The sequence below is a fragment of the Trachypithecus francoisi genome, unplaced genomic scaffold, assembly GCF_009764315.1.
Source record: "Trachypithecus francoisi isolate TF-2019V2 unplaced genomic scaffold, Tfra_2.0 Lachesis_group8, whole genome shotgun sequence".
Taxonomy (NCBI): domain Eukaryota; kingdom Metazoa; phylum Chordata; class Mammalia; order Primates; family Cercopithecidae; genus Trachypithecus; species Trachypithecus francoisi.
Window position 1 is genome coordinate 57404597 of NW_022681473.1, and position 19467 is coordinate 57424063.

The 19467-nt window shown below is 40.0% G+C and overlaps 1 protein-coding gene across 1 annotated transcript; it reads left to right on the forward strand.

Moving 5' to 3' along the window:
- Positions 1-1990: 1990 nt before the first annotated feature.
- NLRP10 (NLR family pyrin domain containing 10) lies at positions 1991-7035 on the forward strand. The gene is made up of 2 exons (XM_033205249.1): positions 1991-2356; positions 3929-7035. Exons 1-2 carry the CDS (start codon positions 2068-2070, stop codon positions 5680-5682), a joined length of 2043 nt encoding a protein of 680 aa, XP_033061140.1. The 5' UTR covers positions 1991-2067; the 3' UTR covers positions 5683-7035.
- The last annotated feature ends 12432 nt before the right edge of the window (positions 7036-19467 follow it).

Genomic DNA, 19467 nt, shown 5'->3' on the forward strand with positions numbered 1-19467 from the left:
GAGCAATTGCGCGTCCCATTGACAGTCATCCCACTGACAGTCACTGGGTGGTTCTGCTTCACAGAAGCTTGGGGCAGGTGGGGAGGGGCCCTTCTGTTCCAGGCCTACATATACTAGGAACTGTTAGGTATCGAGCTGTAGCTGGTAGGTACCAGCACCACCAAACAGAAGTTAACTAGTGATTATGGGTTAAGAGAGCCCAGACTTGGACCTGTAGGGCTGTCTGACCAGGAAAGGGGATCTGTTTCATCTCAGTCCCCAGGCTTTGCTTACTGGGCTCCTGGATCAGGGAGCTGAGTTCTCCCTGCCTCACCTCCAGCTCACCAAGTCTGAACTGTGGTGAGCAGCCTAGACTAGTCATCTTCTTGGCAGGTCTAGTGTTGTCTTTTCTTTCCTGAATTATTAAATAGCTTTACCAACATCAGAAATTTGCAGGGAAGCCCTGAGTCTTCCCATGCAGCCTGAAGCTTTGCTGTAAATTGATACTGCTTTCACAGGCCTGCTTTTCCAAACTGGCCTATGACAACCAAAGTCCCATCTATCCTAACATGTTCCAAACATTTTCTTTCTCTGTCAGAATGTAGTCAAAATGTTGGTATTTGAATCGCAGCAACTCTCTGTGTACCCAAATTCTCTTTTGAACACTCTCAATGATGAACGTGACATTGTACTACTGAGATGGGTTCACTATGGGCCTTAGGTCACAGGTGTATTTCTGGATTCTGAAGGCTTTCTATTAATTGTTGCTTTTCTTTTCCAAAGACTGCCACCTGGACTACATTTTAGTTCTGCATTAGAAACACAACTCAAAATCCTGCTCGCCCTTCCCTGCTACTTTAGTATTTACATATGTCTCCAGTTTCTGGTAACATTTAGCCTAACTTCCTGGTTCCTGATTCTGTCTTCTATGTCTTTATCTTTTGAGTTTTTTCTGTCTCTCTCTTCCACCCAGGGCATAGACCACAGTTTAAATCCTGCCTCTTTGCCCAGTCGCCTAGCTCTGGAAAACTCTGAAAATACGTTTTTCTCTGACTGCCAAATTTCTCATGTGGAATAGTACCTGAGATGATTTCTGAGATGATCAAAAAGGATATGTAAATCACCTGGCACAAAGTGATTTACATGTGACGGTTCCTCTTCGTATCATTATCTGGATTTATTTCCTTATCTGAATTAGGAGACTTCTAGCTTTGCAATCCATGTGTGACTGAGGCCAGCAGGCTGACATGTGAGCCTTTGAGCCGTTGAGTGTAGATTTTTTTTACCTTCTTGCCATACCTCAGCAGTTCCAGCAAATGTGCTCCAGCTCTCTATAGATTCACACAGCCAGGGACAGGCTCACTTTCAAAACTTAAAACTTGGCCGGGCACAGTAGCTCATCCAAAGTGGGTGGATCACCTGAGGTCAGGAGTTTGAGACTAGCCTGGCCCACATGGTGAAACCCCATCTCTACTAAAACTATAAAAATGAGCTGGACGTGGTGGCGGGCGCCTGTAATTCCAGCTACTTGGGAGCCTGAGGCAGGAGAATTGCTTGAATGCAGGATATGGAGGTTGCAGTGAGCCGAGGTCATGTCACTGCTCCCTAGCCTGGGCAACAGAGGGAGACTCTGTCTCCAAAAAAATAAAATAAATAAAAACTTAAAGTTTTTTTTCTTAATCCATCTATCTAAGGAGGCATACAGAGCCTAATAAAGAATGTGCGTGAGAGGGAAAGAGGAAGGGAGTGGGGACAGAGAGAGAGAGAGAGAGAGAGTCTGAGAAAGAGAGAGAGAAAGAGATTGAGAGATTAACACACCCACATACCTTCCTACCCATTTGCCAACACAGTCACGTGTCACCTGACAAAGAGGCAGTGGGGAATGACTAGGAAAATTCCCGTGCTCTTTCATCTGCTTGTCCTTATTGGAGCTTTGCACATGTATCTTGTCTCTCCCTGGCCTCCACTCTGTAGCTTGCCAAGCCCCCAGAAAGCAGGGTGGGCCTCTCAGCAGTGGACCTCTCCTTTTGCTTCCTTCTCCAGGTGACTGGTCTGCTGGTCTGGACTTGATCCTTCCCCCAGATCACCATGGCCATGACCAAGGCCAGAAACCCCCGGGAGGCATTGCTCTGGGCCTTGAGTGACCTTGAGGAGAACGATTTCAAGAAGTTAAAGTTCTACTTACGGGATATGACCCTGTCTGAGGGCAAGCCCCCACTGGCCAGAGGGGAGTTGGAGGGCCTGATTCCGGTGGACCTGGCAGAATTACTGATTTCAAAGTATGGAGAAAAGGAGGCTGTGACTGTTGTCCTCAAGGGCTTGAGGGTCATGAACCTGTTGGAACTTGTGGACCAGCTCAGCCACGTTTGTCTGCATGGTGAGTGTGAAGCGGGGGAAGGGGAGGGCAGGATGGCACTGGGACTCCCCTCCCCCCATGGCATTTGCAGAGCTGCCTGTAGCCTGTAACTTATGCCTTCTGTCACCTTGCCCTCTAGTCCCCAGTGCCCCAGAGTCCTTGGTGGTCTCCACCCGAGGGCTCCAACAACTGTCAGGAGGGGGATTGAGCCAAAGCTGGGGATTTAAGAAAATACTAGTCTTTCTTCCCCACCTCCTACCTCCAGTTGCAGTGGCAGAGAAGGAGAGTCTGAAGAAAGGGGCTTAGAGACTGGGAGGGTGTTGGTAAAGGGATTTCCACTAACCAGAAGAAACAGCATCAGGATGTAGGAGTCAGACCTGTCCCTAGCTGCTTCCTGGCAGGCAGCTCAGGCTGCTTCTAAGTCTTCTGTGCCCCGGATCTCTCAAGGAACCACACTACAGAATGGGTGGCTGTGAAACCTCATGGCCTCCTGGTTCTTCCTGTGGGTGCCTGGGGGGAGGGAGGGATCTTTTGGTGCCTGTGCTCCCTCCTATAGGCTCCTTTCGTGCCTGAAAGCTCCTCTGCTACATACAAATGGGAGGGTTTCATGGACCCAGAGTCATGGCTCTTGCTGAGAAGCTGGTTTATCTTTAGCATTTGGCTTGTCCTTTCCCAAGAACAGGCTTATTTTAGTACCTTTTGTGTTGCTATAAAGGAATACATGAGACTGAGTAATTTATAAAGAAAATAGATTTATTTGGCTCATGGTTTGGCAGGTGGTACAAGAGGCATATTGTCAACATTGGCTTCTGGTGAGGCCTCAGGAAGCTTTCAGTTATGGAAGAAGGCAAGATCAGAGCTGGTGTGTCACATGGCAAGAGAGGGAGGAAGAGAGAGGGGAGGAAGTGCCAGGCCCTGTTAAACCACCAGCTCTTGTGTAGCTAATAGAGCAAGAACTCACTCATTACTGTGGGGAAAGCCCCAAGACATTCATGAGGGATTTGCCCCTATGACAAAAACAACTCCCACTAGGCCCTGCCTCCAACATTGAGGATCACATTTCAACCTGAAATTTGGAGGGGACAAACATCCAAACTATATCAAGGCTCCTATCACTTCACCATCCTCAGACATCCCTTTCCTTTCCCCTCTCTTTGTCCTCACCTCTTCACATGGAGACATTTCACATGAACACTCAGACATTGATGCATTCTCACACAGGCATTTTGCACTTACATGTATTCTTACACACACTTGCTGATGCACACTGACATACCTTCCTTGCACAACAGTACATGAAGGTCCATGAACACATTCCATGAGCACATGTGGATACCAGCATTCATACACAAATATCTACACACAGAACACACCCTGGCACACTCATACAGATGTGTATGTGCATACTATGCCTGCACACACACACTCAGGCACACATACAGTGGCCCTTCCCCATGAAGCCAGAACTATAATCTCAGGGAGATCCAACTTGGAGACATAGAAGAAGACTAATGAGCAGAGTCAGTTTGGAGGGGCCATTTTGCCTTTTAAAATTCCCATTTCACCACCTAACATCCCATTTGTTTGGCTCAGATTACAGAGAAATATACCGAGAGCATGTGCGCTGCATAGAGGAGTGGCAGGAAGCAGGAGTCAATGGCAGATACAATCAGGTGCTCCTGGTGGCCAAGTCCAGCTCAGAGAGCCCAGAATCATCTGCTCACCCTATCCCGGAGCAGGAGCTGGACTCTGTCATGGTGGAGGCTCTATTTGATTCAGGGGAAAAGCCCTCCCTGGCCCCATCCTTAGTTGTGCTACAGGGGTCTGCTGGCACTGGAAAGACCACTCTCGCCAGAAAAATGGTGTTGGACTGGGCCACTGGTAGTCTGTACCCAGGCCGGTTTGATTATGTCTTTTATGTAAGCTGCAAAGAAGTGGTCCTGCTGCTGGAGAGCAAACTGGAGCAGCTCCTTTTCTGGTGCTGCGGGGACAATCAAGCCCCTGTCACAGAGATTCTGAGGCAGCCAGAGCGGCTCCTGTTCATCCTGGATGGCTTTGATGAGCTGCAGAGGCCCTTTGAAGAAAAGTTAAAGAAGAGGGGTTTGAGTCCCAAGGAGAGCCTGCTGCACCTTCTAATTAGGAGACATACACTCCCCACATGCTCCCTTCTCATCACCACCCGGCCCCTGGCTTTGAGGAATCTGGAGCCCTTGCTGAAACAAGCACGCCATGTCCATATCTTAGGCTTCTCTGAGGAGGAGAGGGCGAGGTACTTCAGCTCCTATTTCACCGATGAGAAGAAAGCTGACAGTGCCTTCGACATTGTACAGAAAAATGACATTCTCTACAAAGCGTGTCAGGTTCCAGGCATTTGCTGGGTGGTCTGCTCCTGGCTGAAGGGGCAGATGGAGAGAGGCAAAGCTGTCTTAGACACACCTAGAAACAGCACTGACATCTTCATGGCTTACGTCTCCACCTTCCTGCCGCCCGTTGATGATGGGGGCTGCTCCGAGTTTTCCCGGCACAGGGTCCTGAGGAGTCTGTGCTCCCTGGCCGCTGAAGGGATTCAGAACCAGAGGTTCCTATTTGAAGAAGCTGAGCTCAGGAAACATAATTTAGATGGCCCCAGGCTTGCCGCTTTCCTGAGTAGTAACGACTACCAATTGGGACTTGCCATCAAGAAGTTCTACAGCTTCCGCCACATCAGCTTCCAGGACTTTTTCCATGCCATGTCCTACCTGGTGAAAGAGGACCAAAGCCGGCTGGGGAAAGAGTCCCGCAGAGAAGTGCAAAGGCTGCTGGAGGCAAAGGAGCAGGAAGGGAATGCTGAGATGACCCTCACTATGCAGTTTTTGTTGGACATATCGAAAAAAGACAGCTTCTTGAACTTGGAGCTCAAGTTCTGCTGCAGAATTTCTCCCTGTTTAGCGCAGGATCTGAAGCATTTTAAAGAACAGATGGAATCTATGAAGCACAACAGGACCTGGGATTTGGAATTCTCCCTGTATGAAGCTAAAATAAAGAATCTGGTAAAAGGTATTCAGATGAAGGATGTATCGTTCAAGATAAAACATTCAAATGAAAAGAAATCCCAGAGCCAGAATTCATTTTCTGTCAAAAGCAGCTTGAGTCATGGACCTAAGGAGGAGCAAAAACGTCCTTCTGTCCGTGGACAGAAGGAGGGCAAAGATAACATAGCAGGAACACACAAGGAGGCTTCTACTGGAAAAGGCAGAGGGACAGAGGAAACAGACGAGGAAGTTAGGTGCAGTGGGATGGGAAGCAGAGAAATGGGGACAATCACGCTGAAGGATTGGAGGAATGAAGGGGTGAAGGGACAGATATGAAGATGGGGAAAGACAGACAGAGTTAAAAAGGATGGAGAGAAGAGAATCAAGACTAATGGGTACTAGAAGGAGTGAAGGATAAAGGAATGATTAGAAAAGAGAATTAGATTCGAGAGGATCAGAAGATATAAACATAGGACCTGGGCAAATGTGTAATGAGTCCTTAGGAACAGCCCCACGCACCACCAAGGTCTCTAGTACCCTCCCCAGAGGCTGTTTATAACTTCCTACAGCAAAGAGTACAGTTTCCATAGCTCCTCTTATATATTAAAGTTGATGACCAAGCATTTGATTCTGACATTTGACTCTTTCCTAGACAATAAACTATTTCCTGCTTATTTCAGAGAAGGCTTCTGGAAACATTTCCAGGAATTGCTTTTACAGCCTAAAGCTATAGGGATACAGACATGTAAGAAAGGCAAAGATTATACATTTTGAATTCATCATGCTGTGTCTAGACCTGTGCAAAATCCTGGCATAGAATAGTGTGTAGTAAAGGTTTATTGAACATATGTCTAGGGACCTCTTTGTCCTTAACCTGAAATTAAGATAAGTTTATATAATTAAAGATTTTGATACATGGATGTTGGTATTTGGGAGAAGGAAAAGATAAATTTGGAGTTACATACCAAGGCTCCACCAGATGAAAATAGTGCCTGACTGTGGATTTCACAGGCAACAAAAGCAAATGTAACACAAGAACTTATATTGGTGTTATAAGCATGTCAAAATTATGCAAGAGATAATATAACATTTATGGGATAGAAATAATAAATATCAATTACTTATAGTCATTATTGCTAGTTGAATATGCATATAATATCATTGATGTGAGAATCAGTGTGTTTTACTGGAAAGATTAGGAACACTGGTTCTAATAAACCTGGTTCTAAATATTGGATCTAAATACTGGATCTGCCATTTTCCAGCTATATACCTTTGCTCAATTACTTATCTTTTCTAAGCATCAGTTTTAAAAAATTTATAAAATAAGAATTGTAATATTTATAATTTGGGAAAATATAAGGTTTAGACCTACTACTGCTACTGCTACTAGAGTAGCAGAAACAATGATGATAATAAAAGTTAACACATTTTAGAGCTCTTCTTGTGTGCCAGGCTTTGGGCAAGCATTTACATACACATACAGTTTAGTTTTCTCCCATTTTAAAATGTACATATATGTTCTATTGTGTCTTGGCCTCTTTCTCTCAACATCTAGTTTTTATATGTTACATAAAATGTTTCCATAATCATTTTGAATGTCTTTTTCTGCACATATATATTCATTTGTGTTGGATATACCTAGAACTGGAATTTCTGGGTCAAAGGATATGTATGCCTTTGGCTATAGAAGATAAAAGTGAACAATTTTTCAAAGTGGTTGTATTAATCTTCTTTAATAAATAGTGTGTAAGAGTTACCACTATTCCAAATCCTTGTCAACACTTAGTATTGTCAATCTTTTCATTTTAGCTATTCTTGTGGTTATGTAATGGCCTCTAATCATGGTTTTAATTTGCATTTTTCCTATGAGTAATGAGGTTGTCTATACAAACCTTTACTGTCTATTTAGATATACCCTTTGGTGAAATGACTATTAATGTTTTTTATTTATTTAAAAATGTTAACAATATCTCTCATGAGCATATATGCAAAAATCCTCAACCAAATATAAGCAAATTGAATCCAACAGTGTATAAAAAGAATTATATATTATGACCAAGTGAGATTTATTTCAGGTATATAAGGCTAGATCAGTATTTAAAAATTAATGTAATTTATCACATCAACAGGCTAAAGAAGTAAAATCATATGATCATATCAATAGATGCAGAAAAACATTTCCAACATCTATTTATGATAAAAATTCTCAACAAATTAGGAGTAGAGGGGAACTTCTTCAGTTTGATAAACAACATCTACGAAAGCCCTATGGCTAAAATCATACTTAATTGTGAGAAGGTAGATGCTTTCTCCATAAGATTGGGAACAAGGCAAAGATGCCTTTTCTCACTGCTCCTATTCAACTTTGTGCTGGACATCCTAGCAATGCAATGAAAGAAGAAAATGATGCAGCCATAAAAAAGAATGAGATCATGTCCTTTGCAGGGACATGAATAGAGCCGGAGGCCATTATCTGTAGCAAATTAATGCAGGAACAGGCAACCAAATACCACATGTTCTCACTTGTAAGTGGGAGTTAAATGATGAGAACACATGGACACGTAGAGGGGAACAATACACATTGGGGCCTATTGAAGGCTGAAGGGTGGGAGGATCAGGAAAAATAACTAATGGGTAGTAGGCTCAATACCTTGCTGATGAAATAATGTGTACAACAAACCCCCGACACAAGTTTACCTATGTAACAAACCTGCACATGTGCCCCTGAGCTTAAAATAAAAGTTAAAAAAAGAAGAAAAGGAAATAGAAGATATAGTGATTGGGAGGGAAGAAATAATCTGTCTTTGTTCACAGATGACAAAATTGCCTATGTAGAAAATGTCAAAGAATTTATTTTTTAAAACCCTCTGGAACTAATAAGTAATTATAGTAAGACTGAAGGATACAAGGCTAATATGCAAAATTCTATTGCTTTCTTATATACCAGCAATGAACACAACACCGTCTACCTTAGCACCAAAAAATACTTCCATATACACCTAATTAAATATGTACAAGATATCTATGAGGAAAATGACAACACTCTGAGGAAAGAAATTAAAGAAGCTGTAAATGAATGGGAAGATTTTCCATGTTCATGGATAGAAAGACTTAATATTGTTAAGATGTCAGTTTTCCCCAACTTGATCTGTAGATTCAATGCAATCCCAATCAAAATTCCAGCAAATAACTTTGTGGACATTGATAAGCTCATTCTAATGTTTATGTGCAAAGGCAAAAGACTCAGAACAGCCAATAAAATATTGAAGAAGAACAAAGTTGGAGGAGTGCTGCTATCCAACTTCTTCCTACTATAAAGCTACAGTAATCAAGACAGTATGGTATTGTTAAAATAATAGAGAAATCAGTGGAGTAGAATAGAGAACCAGAAACAAACCTACACAAAAATAGTCAATCGATCTTAGACAAAGGAACAAAAGCAATTTAATGGAGAAAGTTTACTCTTTTCAGCAAATGGTGCTGAAACAACTGGACATCCACATGTAGAAAAATGAATCTAGATGTAAAATATAAAAGTACTAATATAAACTGCTAGAAAACAATATAGGAGAAAATATAGGTGACCTTGGGTTTGATGATGCCTTTTAAGATATAACACCAAAAGCATGAATCATTAAAAAAAGAATTAGTTGGTTTCATTAAAATTAAAAACTTTTGCTCTGTGAAAGACACTGTTAAGAGAATGAAAAGATAAGCCAAAGACTGGGAGAGAATACTTGCAAACACATATCTGATAAAAGACTTGTGTAAAAAAAAATGCAAATAGCTCTTAAAATTCACTAATAAACAGTCTACTTAAAAAGTGAGTAGGAGGCTGAGGCTGGTGGATCACGAGGTCAAGAGATTGAGACCATCCTGGTCAACATGGTGAAACCCCACCTTTACTAAAAATACAAAAATTAGCCAGGCGTAGTGGCACACACCTGTAGTTCCAGCTACTCAGGTGGCTGAGGCAGGAGAATTGCTTGAATCCAGGAGGCGGAGGTTACAGTGAGCCAAGACTGCACCACTGCACTCCAGCCTGGCAATAGAGTGAGACTCTGTCTCAAGAAAAAAAAAAAAAAGGGGGTAAAAAGATTGGAACAGACAGCTTATTAAAGAAGATACACAGATGGCAAATAAATATTTGAAAAGATGCTCAACATCATATGTCATTAGGGAATTGCAAACTAAAACCACAATAAGATACCATGACACCCCTGTTAGAATGGCTAACATCCCAAATCCTGACTACAATAAATGCTTGTTAGGATGTGGAGTAATGGGAGCTTTATTCATTGCTGCTCAGAATGCGAAATGGTACAGCCATTTTGAAAGACAGTTTGGCAGTTTCCTACAAAGCTAAACATAGTTTTACCATGTGTAAGATCTAGCAGTTATGCTCCTAGATATTTATCCAAGTGAGTTGGAAACGTATGTCCACATAAAAACCTAGAGATGAATATTTATAGCAGCTTTATTCATAATTGCCCAAATTTGGAAGCAACCAAGATGTCCTTCAATAGGTGATGGATAAGCAAACTGTGATACAAGAACATAATGGAATAGTATTCAGTGATAAAAAATAAATGAGCAATTAAGGCATGAAAAGACATGGAGGAGCCTTAAATGCAACTACTAAGTGAAAGAAGCCAGTCTGAAAAGGCTATGTATGTACTGTATAATTCCAAATATATGATCGTATGAAAAATGAAAAACTATGGAGACAATAAAAAAATCCGTGGTTGCCAGGGGTTCAAAGAGAGTCAGGGAGAGATAAGTAGGTGGAGGCACAGGCACTTTAGGATAGTAAAACTACTCTGTGTGATATTATAATGATGGAGTCATGACATAAATTTTTCAAAACCCATAGAGCTGTACAATACAAAGAATGAGTCCTAATGTAAACTATGGCTTGTAGTTAATAATACCGTGTCAAAATTGGTTCATCAATGATCACAAATGTGTCACACTAATGCAAGATGTTAATAAGACAAAGTTTGTGAGGGAGTGGTGGTGGTGGAGAGGGTATATAGGAACTTTCTGTACTAAAAAAAGTTTTATTGAAGTACAATTGGTTTAATACAATAAATTGTGCATATTTAATGCATAAAATCTGACGAATTTGTACATACACATACATCTGTGAAACCATGACTACAATCAAGGTAAAAGACATAACAATCACCTCCAAAAATTTTCCTGTGTCCTTTTTTCTTTTTTTTGTGTTAAAAACACAATAAGAAAATTACCCTTTTATACATTTTTAAGCACATAATACAGCACTGTTGACTATATGTGGGAATTCTGTACTTTCTGCTCAATTTTTCTTTAAACCTAAATTGCTCTTAAAAAACTAAGGAAATTGGGGCGGGGTGCGGTGGCTCATGCCTGTAATCCCAGCACTTTGGGAGGCCAAGGTGGGCAGATCACGAGGTCAGGAGATCGAGACCATTCTGGCTAACACGGTGAAACCCCGTCTCTACTAAAAATACAAAAATTAGCCGGGCGTGGTGGCAGGTGCCTGTAGTCCCAGCTACTCGGGAGGCTGAGGCAGGAGGATGGTGGGAACCCAGGAGGTGGAGCTTGCAGTGAGCCAAGTTCTCGCCACTGCACTGCAGCCTGGGTGACAGAGCGAGACTCCGTCTCAAAAAAAAAAAAACAAACTAAGGCAATCGGAATAAAGTATGGGCTTTAGTTAATAAAAATGTGGTTAACTTTACTGATATATAGGATATTAAAAAATATTCTAGGTATTAGGTCGTTTATCAGTTAATATGTGTTACACATATCTCTTCTTATTTTTTTGGCTTGTTTTTTCAGTCTCTTGATGCCTTTCGATAAAGGAGCTCTTAATTTACTCATTTTTTCTTTTGTGATTAATAATTTTATTTTCTATTTAAGACATTTCCTATCCTGAGAATATAAAATAATCTCCAATATAAATTCCTAGAAACTTTATTGCTTTACTTAACATATTTAGTCTCGTAAACCACTAGGAATTAATTTTTGTGTATGGTGTGAGATAGATAAAGTTTTATTTTTTCCCAGTAATGATAATCAGGTGACCTAATACTATTTATTCAAGAGATCAACCTTTCTCCACAGATCTGCAGTATCATCTTCATCATAAATCAAGTGTACATAAATCTCTTCTGATCTCTCTATTCTTTTCCATTGATCTATCTGTAGATTCTCATGGCAAACACCATGCAGTTTTTATTATGGTAGCTTTGTAATAAGTCTTGCCACCTGGTAGTGGAAGAAGAACAACTTTTCTTCTGGATTTTTGTGGCTATTTTAGGTCCTTTGCATCTATGCTTAAATTTTAGAAGCAATTTGTCAATTTCTAAGAAAAATATTAGGATTTTAGGGTTTTGATTGACATTGCACGCAATCTATAGATCAAATTTGGGAGGACGGACAATTTTATAATATTGATCCTTCTAATCCATGTACATTGATTGCATATAGCTCTACTTTTTATATACATTTCATGTCTCACAGCAATATTTTGTAGTTCATATCTTTCGATGGTATTTAATACAATTCTAAGCATGATTCTTAAATTTTTATTTTCTAATTGTTTTTACAATTAGCTTTTTATCAATCTAACTTTTTTGTACATTGATCTTGTATACCATCATTTTCCCAAAATTACTTATTTTTTAATAGTTTAAGAGCAGACTTTTCGGACCTTATATTGACACATTATGTTGTCTGCAAATAATGACAGTTTAATTTCTTCATTTCTAATCGCTGTACCTTTAACTTATTTTTGGTGCAAATTTTGTTTATCTGCAGATTCTGGTCTTATTTCATTACACTTTTCTTGAGAAATTTTTTTTTTTTGAGACAGAGTTTTGCTCTTGTCACCCAGGCTGGAGTGCAGTGGTGTGATCTCGGCTCACTGCAACCTCTGCCTCCCAGGTTCAAACAATTCTCCTACCTCAGCCTCCTGCGTAGCTGGGATTACAGGCAACTGCCACCATGCCCAGCTCATTTTTGTATTTTTTAGAAGAGATGGGGTTTCACCATGTTGGTCAGGCTGGTCTTGAACTCCTGAGTTTAGGTGATCCACCCGCCTTGGCCTCCCAAAATGCTGGGATTACAGGTGTGAGCCACCACGCTCGGCCTTCTTGAATTTTAAAAAATAATTTTGCTGGGTGTGGTGGCACACACCTGCAATCCCAGCACTCTGGAGGCTAAAGTGGGAGGATTACCTGAGTTTAGGAGTTGGAAGACAGCCTGGGCAACATAGCAAGAGCCTGTCTTTAAAAAATAAATGTATACATACATATATAATTCTGTATTTCTTCTTCAAAGAGATCAATTATATACATTGGATTTTCTTGGTTTGCTTTCCAAGTCTAAAACTTTTTTGTAGTCATTTAAACCTTTTATTTTCTGTTTTATTTTTCTTGATTCTATTTTCTATTTGTTGCTATGTTTTGGCAAAGAGGAGTTATTACTAAAATGGTGTCCCTATTAGAACCATTAAAGAGGAGTATGCAGGAAACATAGGTAGGACATCTGTTTCAACCTGTGCATTGGTGACCAGTCTCCGAGTTGTGCGTTTGTATCGCCCCTGTATTTGTGTACTTTAACAATTGTGTAAATAATAACTTCATAATGACTTCTAAAAAAAGTATGTTTTCCTCTTTAATGGTTCTGATAGGGACAGCATTGCAGTAATAATTTCATTTATTATTCAATATCCTTTATGAACTCTGGTAGCTAGTATTTTATAACTTTCATTTTTTAAACTATATATTTCCTTAATGCTTATATTTGTGCTTTGTACTCTTGTTTTAGAGGAGCAGTTTCTTCATAAGTATTTAAAATTATTGGCTTTTCTTTTTTGGCCACAATTTTTGTTGGCTTCATAGCAACATTTTTATAGTCACTGTTCTTACTATGCTATTTCCTCCCTGAAATTTTTTTTCTTATAGTTTCTGCTTCAATATCATGCTGTTTCTCTTTTGATTATTTCTCACATTTGAACAAGTTAAGTTCTTTCTGTACTTTTTTTGCGAAAAGGTTTTCTGGAGGAAGGGCTAGGGTCATTCAAACCAGCAGGGATTCTCTTGGTTAACACTAAAGTTCTTTAGAAGTTTGCTACTCAATATGTGGTTTGTGGCCCAGCCGCCCTGGCATCATCTGGGGGCCTGCTAAAAATGCAGACTCTCAAGGCCCACTCCAGATCTACTGAATTTGAATCTTCATTTTCAAAAGATCCTCTGGTGATTCACAGGCTCATTGAAGTGTGAGAAGAAAGAGGACTTTCTTTTTTGTCCTTAACAATTCTTAATCTTAGGTGAGTGCTATGACTTTGAGTCTCAGGAGTGAGGCCTTTTCAGTGATTTTACTTCTCTCCTACCAACAGATTTCTTTTGCTTATTACTTGGTGTTTCTTAGACTGATTGGGGGCTGGAAAAAGGCTTTTTGGTTGTTTTTATGCATTATTAGTCTTAGACAGGTGTTATCACCCTGAGTCTCAGGAGTAGAGGTTACCTTGACCCTGCCCTAAGAATAGGAGACATCTAATAGTATTGGTATGTGATCCTGGGCCCAGAACTTTTTCCTTCCCCTATTCCAGGGGATAGAAGATATTTTTTCTTTTACCCTTCCTTGGACTGCAATGTATCTTTACTTGTGCCCTAGAGTGACAGTTATAAATATTAATACATATAAATGGCCATTACTAAAAAGTTAAAACACAACAGATGCTGGCAAGGCTGTAACGAAAAAGGAACATGTATATACTGTTGGTGGGAATGTAAATTGGTTCAGCCCCAGTGGAAAGCAGTTTATAGATTTGTCAAAGAAATAAAAATGAACTACCATTCCATCCAGAAATCTCATTTCTGGGTATGTACCCAAGGAAAATAAATCATTCTACCAAAAAGACACCTGCACTCATATGTTTATTGGAGCACTATTCCAATACCAAGACATGGAAACAATCTAGGTACCCATCAATGATGCATTGGTAAAGAAAATGTGGTACATATACACCATGGAATACTACACAGCCATAAAAAGAATAAAATCATGCTTTTGGCAGCAAAATGAATGCAGCTGGAGGCCATTATCCTAAGTAAATTAATGCAGAAACAAAAAACCAAATATTGTATATTCTCACTTATAAGCGGGAGCTAAACCCTGGATGCACACAGACACAAAGATGGGAACAACACACACTGGGACTCCAAAAAGACGAAAGGAGAGAGGGGGGCCAGGGCTGAAAAACTTCCTATAAGGTGCTATGCTCACTATCTGGGTGACAGGATCAATAGAAGCTGAAACTTCAGCATCACGCAATATACTCTTAAATTTGCATGCATTTCCCCTGAATCTAAAATAAAAATTAAAATGAAAAAGAAATGTATGAGAGTTCTAGTTGTTCCACATCTTTCCTAAAAGATGGTAAGGTAAGTGTCTAGGGAGCATACTCTGCTTCCACTATCCCAACTTGCATCACTCTAGTATATATTTGGGGTGGGAAGAGGAAGAATTGGAATAAGGTATTAGGTTGGATTTTTTTTTAAATTTAATTTGAGATGGAGTCTTACTCTGTCACCCAGGCTGGAGTGCAGTGGCGTGATCTCAGCTCACTGCAAGCTCCGCCTCCCAGGTTCATGCCATTCTCCTGCCTCAGCCTCCCGAGAAGCTGGGATTACAGGAACGTGCCACCATGCCTGGCTAATTTTTTTCTATTTTGAGTAGAGACAAGGTTTCACCGTGTTAGCAGGATGGTCTTGATCTCCTGACCTCGTGATCTGCCCGCTTCCGCCTCCCAAAATGCTGGGACTACAGGCGTGAACCACTGCACCCGGTCAAGGTTGGAATTTTAAAGAGATTAAATTCTTAATAGTAGAATGAAACTAGTCTAACAACTAACTAGCTGAAAACATACATAAGTCTGCCCAAGATGTCATCAAGAGAAATACTATGCAATGGGAAAAGGATTTTTTTAAATGATTTAGTTGGTAATAGTTATTGGAAGAAACAAAAACACCTCATGCTCCAATAAGTTAGAATTTCTTGGTAAAAATTGCATGTAGTTGTTGAGTCTTCTAGTTTTTAAGTCTTGCATTTTTTCTAATAATTTCTTTGTCTTTCTGTGTTGTATTTTGGGGATACAAACTTAATTTTTGCTATTGTGGCTGTAATGAAATTAATGGTCCTTATTGTGAAATCTCACCAATGCTAGAGCTTATATACATGAAATCTGCATTTATGGGCATCATTCTAAATCTTGTGATTTTTTTCTTGCTAAAATTCTTATCATATAATTGTCTTATATGGGTACAACCAATATCACTTATTACAAGTGAAATCTGGCTACTCCTTAGAAGATAAGAAACTTAAATCTCTGGCCTACTTTCTGCTCATATCTCTGCTGAATCTGTTGAACCACAGCTTGAGATCTAAAGGGTACTTAGGAAACTGGAGAAGAAAGTGGTTTTACACACACTGTGGTGTTATTTGGTTGTAAGCCACTGCACACAATTTGAATTTGTAAAGATAGAAAGGACTGTGTATTTTGGCAATACCATATATCATAGACATTTCTCCAGGTTAGTTCATTTGGTCTAATTCATCCTTTTAAGTCACTGTGTAATATTGGGTATCACACTATCTATACAATAACACAGTATTTGTTGGCTATCAGTTTCAATTGTTTTGCCACAACAAACTATGATGTAATAAACAGCTGTATGCATATATGTCCCAAGGGGGAGAGCTGGATCAAGGAGTAAATGTACTTTAGTATTAATTTTAACAGATATATAATTCTACATTACTTTCTGAAAAGTTTCTACTTTACATAAGCCTGAAGATATACTCAATGCTACCATCTTGGGAAAGCACCCAGATACTGCTAAATAGAGACACAGGATTTTCATTTCTGTAGCTAAAAACTTATCTATGGATGAGTTGGGAAAATTGGTTCAAACTTGGGAGGGCCAAACTGGGAACCATCAGATTCTAAACTCCAAATGGGAATACACTCAGCCATTTAAGGGAATAAATCAATTTGCTTTGTATAACCTGAGAATATGTTAAAAAAGAAAATTTTATGGGACATCTTTTTGTTGTCAATACACTGGATGCTCACTGGAGATCCATTTCACATGAAGCTAAGTCACATAGACTCAAATTAATTCGAATCAATTAATTGTGCTTTTTGTTGTTGTTCATTTATATCTCTGTTCAATTAATAAATCTACTAACTGCCTAATTACCTTCCACCAACACAAGATAGGCACAGGGGCTTCAAAACTAAATAACCCCTGCCCTTGAGGGACTCACAGTCTGTTGTAATCACAGGATCTAAATGGCCACTGAATCCAAAGTTTTACATGTATCTACTTTTACCTGTATCTAAGACCAGGCTGATAAAAATAAGTTTGAGCTGTCAACATATACTTGACTATGGGATGATTTAACAGGTGTATTGATCCATTCAGTCTTGTAGCCAGTCCAAATGGAATGAATTTATGACTTTGCCAGATTGCCTGGGCAGGTAGATAGTGTTCTTGACCAGATTGGCTCTAATCACACCTTTGCTCATTAGACCCACTTTTTTGTTGAAACAGCTTGAAGTCAATTTTCCTTCATTTTGAAGATGACATTATCATTTCCATATGAATAGGGATAATTATGAGACATTTATTTCAATCAAAATCAATTCATTTTAACACCTAGCACAATAAAAAAAGTAGTAATTTTGAAACAAAACTCTGACAGTTTTATCTGTGGAAAATATTTAAAAACCTATTATAATTGGGGAAAAAATCCTAATGAACCTACCAGGCTTGCATGCACACCTTTCCTAATCATCTCTGCCACTCTCTTCCTCACTCTTTGCTCTTTGGTTTTTGTAATGCATTAAGCCCTTTCTACTTCATGTTATTTTATCTCTCTTGTTCTCTTTCTTTTGTTATTATCATAATGAACAGAAAAATGAAATAGAATAGCATTCTAGAAGTGGATACGAGCCTAAAGAGTGTTAATCTAATTTGTCTGCTTTTGTAGACAAGGGAACTGAGGCACAGGAACTTCAGCTATACTTCAAGGTGCTATCTTTGGTGAGAGAGGTGCTTCCGGGGTTTCAGCGGTTATGTTTAAAGCAAAGGTGCAGAGTCCCACAAACCCCCTATGCAGGGGCTTCAGTGCCTGCTGGTGTTGTCGGGAGCCAAGAATTCACATTTTTTAACTGTTGTAGATTAGGTTCTGCAGGAAACACTGCAATAGAGATTAGTGTGCAACGGGATCAACATCTGTGGAAGGGAAGGAAAGAAGGGCAGGATTTAGCAAAGAAAGAAGCTGAGTTGTGAGGCAGACTCCCTGAAGGCTTCAATGTATTGAAGGCGGGGATGACCCTTCAGAGATGTCCCGACCTTCAGAGTGGGGGCCAAGCCCTTATCTTCTGCCACTGATCAGTTAGTAGATACAGCTGCCCCAGGTGAAGCAGTCCTTTTAGGGGCTGACAGCTCAGGGCTTTCTGGCAACAGCACTCCCAAAATCTTCATTCCTGAAAATTCTTCATTCTTGAAGGTAGATCTGGACAGCTTAACACATAGGTCACCAAACTGAGGTTTTCTTAGAAACTCTATATCCCCAGGGATGTTAGAGATGACCTCTCCTTCACAAATTGATTTGCCTGTTCTTTGAAGGCAGTCCCTTATCTTAGGGCTCTGCCATTAAGCCTCCTTAAGATGAGGACACAGATTATGCTCAGAATCCCAGTCTTACTGCCGTGGCCCTGTCCCCATCTTTCCACATCTTCTGGCTCCTCACTATTCTCAATTTTCAAAGCTTTAGCCTTCTGTTTTCTTCTTTCAGGACTACTTTTTCCCCTGAAGTCTCCTCTGTCCTTCAAATAAGTTGGTTCTGAATGTATCAGCTCTAGCAGCTGTCAGTGATTCCCAGACTGGTCTGAATACAAAGGTGAACCAAGCTTAGAACCATCAAAACGTACTGCTTTACTCTGCCTTCTCTCCTGTCACCACAGATGAGATCTTTGCACTTCTGTTCAAGACAGAAGAGCTCCAGATCTTATCCCTTTACACCTACTCAAATCTATTCCCTTCCTTTCTTTTTGTTATTTTCCAGCTTTATTGTGGTGTGATTGATGAATACAAATTGTGAGGGTAGTATATCCTGCTGCCTACTGGACTTTTCTACTTGGTTGACCTCAAATTCACATGTTTCAGATTGAACTCATCATCCAATCCTCTATTTTGTCTTTCAAATTTTGCTCAGTTGCTTATGCCAAAACTTCATTGTCACTCTTGCCTTATTCTCTTCTCCCAGATTTCCATCAATCACCAATCCAATTGCCTATACCACTTAATTTTTCCGAAGCTTACCCACTGATCGCCTGGTTAACTTTAACAGCCTCCTCAAATCCATTCTCCCTACTGCTTCCACAGTTAAGTTCCTTAAAGACACATTTGAGGAAGGAATGAAAGAAACTCTGCCCTAAGCATGAAGTTTTGCAATACCAGGCTGACGCTTAGAGATTACTGGGGGTTGGTTCTCTGGGGAGAGGCCCCTTAGGGTCCCTATGGTTTTAGGGATGCTACCTTAGGGACCCTCAATTGTGATGTTCCTGGAGGATTTTATAACAGAAATTTACATTCTTCTTGGCAGTGATAGATATAGTTATATTTCCATGCAAAAGAAAAGAGGGACTCTTTCAGAGAATATAAAGCATAAGCTTCTTTCTCTACCCTGGGGGATAGGAAATATTTAAAGGACATGTATAACTATAGAGACTTTCATGTCTAAAATATTAACTGTTTATGTATTATACTACTCCTGTGATGACCCTTACCATCCTGCTCTCCAAAGTATAAATCATATTACAGTGTCCGAAGGGAATCCTGAAAGGCAAGAGCATTGGGTATGCCTCTTCCTGGTAGAGTACTTCATCAATTGCTATTTTAAAAAATATTATATATATTTGGATTTTGATGACAGCTAGATAGCCTTCTAGAAGTCCATAGTGCTTGTCCTCCCCATCCCCCACAAAGACGGCCAAAACAACAATTAAACTACTATAAACCACTATATTTTGATAAAAATAACTAAAGGAGAGCACCA